General features: G+C 56.2%; 1 protein-coding gene across 9 annotated transcripts in view; it reads right to left on the bottom strand.

The window, feature by feature from the left end:
• Nucleotides 1-336: 336 nt before the first annotated feature.
• ZBTB40 (zinc finger and BTB domain containing 40) overlaps nucleotides 337-8633 on the bottom strand; it is a 74713-nt gene continuing 66416 nt past the window's right edge. For 8 of the 9 annotated variants that reach the window (XM_043444823.1, XM_043444828.1, XM_043444829.1 and 5 more), the window contains 4 exons: nucleotides 8131-8293; nucleotides 7310-7396; nucleotides 5998-6215; nucleotides 337-4237 (listed from right to left, as the gene is read on the bottom strand). In XM_043444823.1, the coding sequence (XP_043300758.1) occupies nucleotides 4043-4237; nucleotides 5998-6215; nucleotides 7310-7396; nucleotides 8131-8293 (663 nt within the window). In that variant the 3' untranslated portion in view covers nucleotides 337-4042. The remainder of the gene's footprint in view (nucleotides 4238-5997; nucleotides 6216-7309; nucleotides 7397-8130; nucleotides 8294-8633) is intronic. The other variant, XM_043444830.1, reaches the window with a different exon arrangement.

Raw genomic sequence — 8633 nt, 5'->3', positions numbered from 1 at the left:
TCTATTTGTGAATGAGCGAGCGCTGGGAGGAGGGAGCTTAGAGAGGATAAGGATCTCACCAAGGTCACAGTCATAAAGTGACAGTGCTGGGATGTGCTGCGGCGGGTCTCTGAAACCCAGACACCACGCCTGCTCCCTGGGAGCGAGGGACAGGAAAAGGAGACTCCACCCGACAGGCGGGTCCTGGCCGTCCCCAGGCCGTGCTCACACGGTCCGCAGGGTCAAGAGCCCCTGGGAAAGCAGGCCTGTCCAGCCTGCTCCCATCTGACAGCTGCCCACAACCACAGAGAACACGGTCTGCATCATCACAGTCCATTTGAAACTCACACAGCATAATTCTTTCCAAAGTACGTATTTTATTTATATAGAGTAGTTCAAGTTGAATGCGAATTAATGGTCTGTAATCCAGTTTCAACAGCATCCTGTGCTGGCTAGCTGCCCTCACCACGGGTGGTAGCCACTGTGGCTGGCCTTTGTAAGGGACGTGATCAAACACTTTCCGATTGGGAAGAAATCTAAATTAGCCCAGGGGATATTTTTTTTTTTCTTTTTTCCAACAATGTCATCCCCAAAGCACAACGTCCTCTCCCTCCCCCCCAGGCCGAGTCTGAGGGGAGCAGCTTTCTGACTTCTTTCTGGCTGTGCTGCTGAGCTTTGGGCCCAAGTCCTACCAGCCCCGAGGCTGTCCATGGCCACAAGACCCCAGATCATTCTTTCGTGCCCACTTTCTCCCTGACTCCCCAGAACCCGGGAACACGCTGGGCCCAGTAGAGCTGGGCAGAGGCTGCTCAAGCCCTCCTCTGACAAAAGCACCCCCGGATTTTCTCCACCGCTGCCCAACTATCTACCCCAATTTCAGAGATACCGCTTGTCTCCTGGAACCACTCTGTGTAAGGCTGGCAGATCCTCCAACCCTTGGCCCATTCGTAGATCTCAGGGACGTGAGATATAAACACCACACCCGGCCCCCCCAATACTAATACGTAGTTAGCCTATGGTGGCTGCAGCGTCACCTGGGATAGAGAAGCTCTGGGCCCGTCCCATCTCTCTCCTTGGTGCAAGTTACACCAGGGGCAGAGAACGGGCTCCTCGTCTCCCTGTGTGCCGTTGTCTGACTGGGTCTCCTTTGCCCTCAGCCCGCGACTCTCAGGGCTCTTTCCGGGGGATGAAGCTGAAGAACACTCCGTGGTTGATGGGGGGGGGGGGTAGTCAGACAGCTTCCTCAGAGATGACTTGAACCACCAGCGGAACCCTGCTTTCACACCAGAGATTGTGGTACTTCCTGGGCTCAGCGCTTCCCAAACATACAGCTTCTGAGACGGAAGAGAGAGGCCTTATAAAATAAACAAGTACAGACCGCTGTCTCTGTCCACTCCCTTTCAGCCTCTGTTCACATATTTGCCCAGGCCCATCTTCCCAGGGCAGTCCTTGCTCCTGAGTGTCTATCTGCCTCACTCATCTGTGATGAGCAAATGCTTTTCCATCACAGATCCCCCACTGTTCCCATGGAATCAGACTCCAGCCTGGAATTTGCCTGCCCTTTCCTCCTCACCAGGCGTTTCACGAGCTCTGGCATCAGAGAAGGGAGTTGGGGGGGTGGGGTGGGCGGGGGTCTCACGAATAAATCCAAGTGTTCCAAGAAAGCCCACAGACTCTCGGGTACCATGGCCAGTGCCCCAAGGTTCAGCCCCGAGACGGTCGGGGCAGCGACACGGCAGCAAAGGCCACGAGTGCACATGCCAGCCAGTGATGTGGACAAAGCAACTTGGGGAACAGCGTCCTCCCTGGCAGCAGTTCAGAGTCTCTTGGGCAGACGGAACTAGAAAAGTCTTCCTACAATGGAATCCACGCTTGGGGATCGCCAGGGAGCAATGGTGTAAAAATCACCGTTGATGCGGCATCTCGCAGAGGTCCACTTGGAGCAGAAACGAGACTCAGGGTGGACCTTCCCCTCGCGCCGACCAGAACCCACACAGGCCTCGTGCTCCCGCTGCCTGTGCCGGGGCTCAGAGAGCAGCGGGCCGCAAGCCCCGCTTCCCCGCCCGCTCTCGGCAAAGCGAGCTGCGGGTCCGGCCACTCTGAGGCGAAGGAGCCTCCTGCCTCCATCCGGGTCTCTGTCCGAAACCTGAGAACAGGGTGTCTCGGTACTTGAAAAGGATCGGAAAGTTGGGGTGAAAGTTTACAGCTTTCTTTATTCAGAAGACTTTTTTAAAAAGAAAAAAAAAAAAAATCACTTTCCCCTACAGGTCCTCAGTCATTAATTTTTAAAATTTTTCCTTTTTTGGCTGGAAGAAGTTTTGATGACGCTGCGATTCCGAAGTACCCCTGCCTTCTTATCTGCCGGGCTTGGCCTCCACACCCTGCGGGCTGGACAGCTCCGTCCTTTCAGTGGGGTTTTATCTGGTGCCAAGTGGAGCTTCGGGTGTCATCTCGTCATTTGCTGATCAAGAGCAGTCCTGGTCTGACAGCTCACGGGGCTGAGAAACCTTAAGAGGATACAGACAGCCCTGGCAGAAGCAGCGAGGGCCTCACAGGGAGGCCAAGTCTTAAAGGTTTGAGCACCATCTTCTGGTCAGTCATTGGCCTTTGAAAACTTCATTTACTTCCTAATGGGAAGATCCCTGAACTGACAAGCTCAAGCGATTTGCACAGAAAATGAGCACGCGGCTGGAGGTGGGAGCGAGCTGCAGAGCTGCCTGCAGAGAGCAGGCTGGTGGTAAGGGCCATCCTGTGGCCCGTTCGGCAAAGTGTGATGGCGATAAAAGGACCGACCTCAGTGACTCGAATCGACCCCCTCCCCTGCTGGTGCCTGGTGATGTGAAATGTGCTTAGAGAGGAGGGGTGGCCTTGTCTTCAGGCGGCCTGTATCGTGAGGGTGAGGGATCAGACAGGGGCTTAGCTGCACAAGCTGGCAGGGAGCCGTGCTGGGCGTGGACACGCTGCCCTCGCAGACATCAACCTTCTGGCATCAAGGAAAGGAAGATAAATGCTAGCCATTCCCTCCGAACGGCGGGAACCTATATCCATCTAATTGCACTTCATAATGGATTCCATAAACCATTAATTATCAGATTATATTTTGGGAACTGAAGACAAAAAAAAAGCTTTGTGAAGTTCAGACCTCAGAGGCCTGCTGGCCAGCACTCCCCGTGGCGGCCGGGAAGGGCGCTGCCAGTGAGGCGACACAGGCGGCAGGGAAGACGGGGCAGGGGGAGGAGTCGGGGGCTGCGGGCACCACGCCCCCTGGGCCCACGTGCACCAGGGGGCGGGGCCAAGGCCTCCAGGCTGGGTGGAAGGTGAGGCTTTGATTAAGGAAAGGGGATAAGGACACCCCGGAAACACCGTGGGAACCAGCCTCCGGTGCAAAACACCACGAGGAGTTTCCGGGAGGGCAGGCGTGGTTTGCAGCTACGTGGCCTCACAGCGGACACCCCCACGGCCGTGGGGAGGGCCGACGGAACCGACAGGGTGGGCCTCGGCCTGGAAACGAGGCCTTCCTGATGGGCATGCTCTGCTGGTCCTACTGCCGCCGTGAGGGGGCTGGGAGGACGCCAGACTCGAGGAAAGGGATCCCCGCACGGTCTGACAGTGCGGCTCTCCCCCTTCTCAGCGGCCAGAAGGCACTGGCAGCGTGTGCTGGCCCACTCCGCAGACCACGGCCCCGCCTGGAGCTGCCACTCCGCACACTGAGGGCTGCCGGCACGCCACACCTGTCCCTCTGGTCACCGGCCCTTACCCCACTGCTCCTTCAGGCTGTTTCAGAAGCCACACTCCGCTTGGGGTGGACAGGGTCACAGAGGCTGCCACAGGAGGCCTGTGGGGAACAGGCCTGCTGGTCACGGGGGGGCGGTCGTGTTGGCTGCCAATGACTCAGATGCTGGTTTTATGAGAACAGCCATGCTTCTGCCCCTTTCCCAAGGAGACCACTTAGGTTGGTGCGAAGCTAAGATGCTCAATACTGTGCCAGGGAGGAAGGGCAACAGGCAAGTGGGGAGCTTTTCCTCCACTGCACACGCAGGACCCCCCCGCCACGAGGAGCCACTCATTTGGCCTCCCCACAGATCAGGGTCACGGTCCCGTCCAGCAAGTCCTCCACGGTCACGGCCACGAGCTCAGAGCTGGTCTGGGCTGTCTGGGAATCCGGCAACGTCACGAACACCTGTGAGCCAGCAAGCTGGGTCTCCTCCAACGTGATCACCTGCTCCGTCGGGGCCACCGGCTCTGGGGTCTGGATCACCTGAAAGGGAAAGGCCGCGAGGCAGGGCTGGGCAGTGTCCACAGCTGGCTCCCCAGAATTTACATGGTTTTCCTCTCACGCTGTAATGATGGTATTTATGTTTTCACCTGAGGAGAGCAATTACATGTGCCTAATGGGAAGAGGCAAGTCTAACACACCCGTGATGCAAAAGAGAAGGCAGGCAAACAATTTAAATAACTCTGTGTGCTAAATTGCTATAATTTAGCTCAGTACGCCATCTCAGGGCGCCTGGACTCTATGATTACACACCAGTGAACACGGGCTCTGCTTCTCACACTGGTGTTCCTGTCTCGAGGATTACACCACAGAGCTAAGTGCCATGTGAAAGGAGTGCTACTGAATGAAGGTGGTTTGTGTCATGCTTGGACCAGGGAAATGGGGACGGCTGACTGGTAGCCTCAGCTTGCCGTAGGTGGCGTGTTTGGGCCTTGATCAGGTGAAGGGCCTCACTTGGGAGGCTAGGTGGCTACAGGAGAGAACAGATAGACAGAATGTGGCTTCTATCAGCTCCCCCACACAGCTCACCTGGCTGAGGTGCCCCTTCAAATGTGCATCATCTGTTAGAGCTGATGTCCCCATCACCGGGAGAACTAGTCTGCTAAGAACACCTACTTGCTGCCTGAACCTCAACCTTCTGAGCCATGGAGCTCAGGATAGCTGATGCTGTCAATGCGGAGGGCCCACACAGGGCTCAGCCACCCTGATTCTTGAGGGCTGGTCGAGAGCGGAGAGTGTGTCCTCCTCTAGACAGGAGTGGAGAGACGGGGGAGCCAAGCTCAGCCACGTCTCTGCTGTGGGAGGGAAGAGGCTGACTGCAAAGTTCAATAAAAAATCATCTAGGACAGCAGCTTTCAAACTGTCGTTTTAGCAATGGACTCTCTTTTGTTTTTCCCCTCCAAAGGACATCTTACCAAGAGTCCTTATATATATATATATATATATATATATATATATATATATATAAAATAAAAGCAGAGCTGTTCTTCTGAAATGGCAGCAGGAGCAGCACCCAGAGGCCTGGGCACCTGCCGTGCCCTCTGCTCTGCACAGAGGCCTGCAGGAATGCCGCTGAAGGGACTGCTCAACGGGACAGGATGAAGTGCAGCCCAGCCAGCTCCCAGTCCCTCTCTGGTCCATCCACAATTTACTGTCAATCAACAGAATGGAGCTTCATTCCCTCTTCTGCCCACCCTCTCTGGAGAAGACCGGAAGAGCAGTAAGAGTTCCAGAGACACAAAGGGGCCGGAGCAAACACAGCCTTGAAACCTGAGAAGAGGCGGGTTTTCCCCCAGAAAAGCCCAGACATTCAAACATGCTTTGAGCCCAGCCCACAGGGGCTTATCAAAGCGTTTCCACCCAAGGTGGTCCCAACAAAGAGCTCATCCACCTCCTCCAAGGTTTCCTGTAACTCTGACCACACCCCATGGTGGTCCTCAGAGGGTGAGGGAGGGTGTGAATTGGGAACAGAGGCCCAGGTCATTCTGCTTTTAAAATTCTTTTTCCAGCCTCTCTATACCCAGGGGCCATTTCACAGGCAGCCACCAGGTGGCTAGAATTTTGTGTTCTGTCTGATAAAAGGTCCAGGGAGACTTCTGCAAGATCCTCCTGGCCTTGAAGTCATCACTCACGGAGCCCCCTGAGAGTCCCAGGAAGAAAGGCTAGTTGTCTGAAGGGGCTGCCTCCAGAGAAGCCTCAAGACCCCTGGGTCAGCACCCCCACATCCGAGGCCCCACAATCACCTGCACCATCTGCGACTGGGTTTCAGCGCCCAGCACCTTCGGGTGTTCAGACTCCAGGTGACAGTCCAGCTGGGCCTGGGAGGTGAAGAGCTCCCCGCAGAGCTCACAGGGGAAGGTACTCTCCGACTGCTTGAAGTGCTCGGTGGTGACATGGTGCTGAAGGGCCCCCGGGAAGCGGAAGGTGGCCGCACAGTACAGGCAGCGGAAGGGCTGCGACCCTGCGGGAGGGGGACGAACGTGTGGCTGAGGGAGCCAGGGCGGGGCGGGGCCGGGAAGGGGCAGGGCCAGGCTGGGCCAGGCGTCCAGAGGCAGCTCTTCAGCTTGTGTGGGGCCTGGAGCTTGAACAACTTGGGGAGCCCTCTTTAGGGAAATGAATACAAATTTACACACACAGGATTGGGAGCTTTGGAAAAGTCCCACCAGTGAGAGGTCCCAGGTCCAGCTTCATTAGCATCTGATTCAGGCTACATCTGCCTCTGCCAAAGCCTATTATTCATTCATTCAATGGTAAAGATGTTGACCATTTTGTCACATTTAACATCTCTGAAATGGGACCAACGACATGTACCGCTGCTGCAAGCCGTGCAGGTCGGGTGTAAGTGTCCACAAGCACCTGTGCACGCACGCCTGAAGAGGCAGCGTGCAGACCTGCAGCACGCCTGTCCACCGCCTGAAAGAAAAGCCCTGAGACGGGAGCCGTGCGTGCTTCTAACTCACAGGAACCCAGTGGTTGAGGAGGGGGGAGGTCAGGTTTGAATGGTGAGCTGCATTCCCAAAGCAGGAATCAGAAGAGACTAGCTCTACGTTAATGCTCAGGAGACCAAAACCACAGGCCTTACCACGCGCTCCCTCACTGGCGCTCTTGATGGCAGAGGACAACCCCGTGTGGAATAACATGCATGCCAATAATTTCACCTGAGGGCTACTCTGGGAAGCCGAGTTCTTATGTTAATCAACTTACTTAAAGGCAGACGAGACTGCATAAAAATCTATGTCAAACTGAGCCCAGAGCAGAACTTAGGATAACCAGTTTTTCTAATGGTTCGTTAAAAACGGTGCCTCTTAAATAACTGGCATTTAGGTTTGATGCAACATAGCAGCAACAACGATAATCACAGGTAATGCGTAAGATGCCTGGAGAGTGTTCCGTGCACTAACGTGTTCGGGTCTCACGGTTACCCGATGAGGCAGGCAGTACCCTCGGCCCCATTTGGCAGGTGAGGCACTTAGCCTGGGCGGCGCGGCTGTGAACAGGGGGCGGGGAGGGCACGCACCCTGGGCCGCCCTGCGGGGCACCTCGCGGGGCACTGACCTGAGTGCTGGCACTTGATGTGAACCTGCAGCAGGGCTGGCGTGGGGAAGAGCTCCTTGCAGTGGTCACACTCGTGGAACTTCATGTCTGCGCAGCGCACGAGAGGAGACGTGGTGGGAAGAACGAAAGGGAGACTCGGGGGCTGGGGAGTACCGGGGCTGGGGCGAGGGCACACACGTGGTGGGCGTCTTAAAAGCGCTAGGAACCTGACTCCTACGCTAGGGGTTGGCCAAAAAGTTCGCTCAGTTTTTCTGCACGATGTTGCTTTCTGGCCAGCCCAACACACCAGCGAAATGTGTGGTAAAGAGCACCAGACGTGGATCCAGAATGGCTGGATGTAAAGGGGAGGATTGCAGAATCAAAGGAGGAAACACCCGGAGCTTAGCGTACTTCCATGCGCTCAGGAAAGCCTCCCTGAGCGCGAGCTGCTGTCATCATGCCATTTACCTGCCACACAGGCGTGACTAATCGACCTTCTGAAGAGAAGGGAACTGGCTCAGAGAGAGGGGTCACTTCCCAAGGTCACACACTGGAGTGAGGAGAGCCGCCCCCGCCTGTGTGCCCTTTCCCGTGTCACGACCCCCATCACCCGGGGACGGCGGGAGTCACACTGCTCGAGGTTCCAGGACCTCTGCCTCTGCTAGTGGACGGGTAGACGGACGTGGCACCCACGGGCGTCCAGGGCGCGCCGGGGAATCACCGAAGCACCCCGTGCTCCAGCACGGGGAGGAGCGATTTGGGCCTGGAGCCCAGGGTGCTGAGCCACCGGGCCCCCCCAACTCGCCAGACCCCCCTCCCCGTCCGGGGCACCCCAGCGTCACCTGCATGCTCCGTTTTGATGTGCTTCTTGTGTTCAAGGGTGTTGGAGAAGGTCTTGTCACAGGAGCTGCACTGGAGGGACGAAAACTTGGAAGATCGATGGTTCTGAGCAGCAAACACGTCTGGGTGGTGGGTCCGATTGTGGTACCACAAGCCGGACAGTTGCTGAAAGCAATGTGGCAAGCGTCAGGTCTTAAATGTTTCCGGAAGCTGGAGGGTTCACAAAGACTCCGGAGAGACAAGCGCTCCCAGGGAAGCTTATGATCTGGAGTCCCACTCTTTTTTTTTTTTAAAGAGTTTATTTGAGCAAAAATTGATTTGAATAAGGCAGCAGCCAATCTTAGAGAGAAAGGAGCTCCAAGGAGTGGGGAGCCCAGTTAGTTAGTCGACCTGGAGTCTCACTCGTACCCGTCACCGTGAGCACTGACAGGCGACGGAAGGCTGGTATTCATGGCAACGAGGTGCCCGTGTATGTACTGAGGCCACTACAGGGCAGGGCTGGGCC

Source organism: Cervus canadensis, chromosome 24, assembly GCF_019320065.1.
Source record: "Cervus canadensis isolate Bull #8, Minnesota chromosome 24, ASM1932006v1, whole genome shotgun sequence".
NCBI lineage: Eukaryota > Metazoa > Chordata > Mammalia > Artiodactyla > Cervidae > Cervus > Cervus canadensis.
The sequence above is the reverse complement of the archived record's forward strand: the minus strand, read 5'-3'. Positions and strand labels throughout refer to the sequence as shown.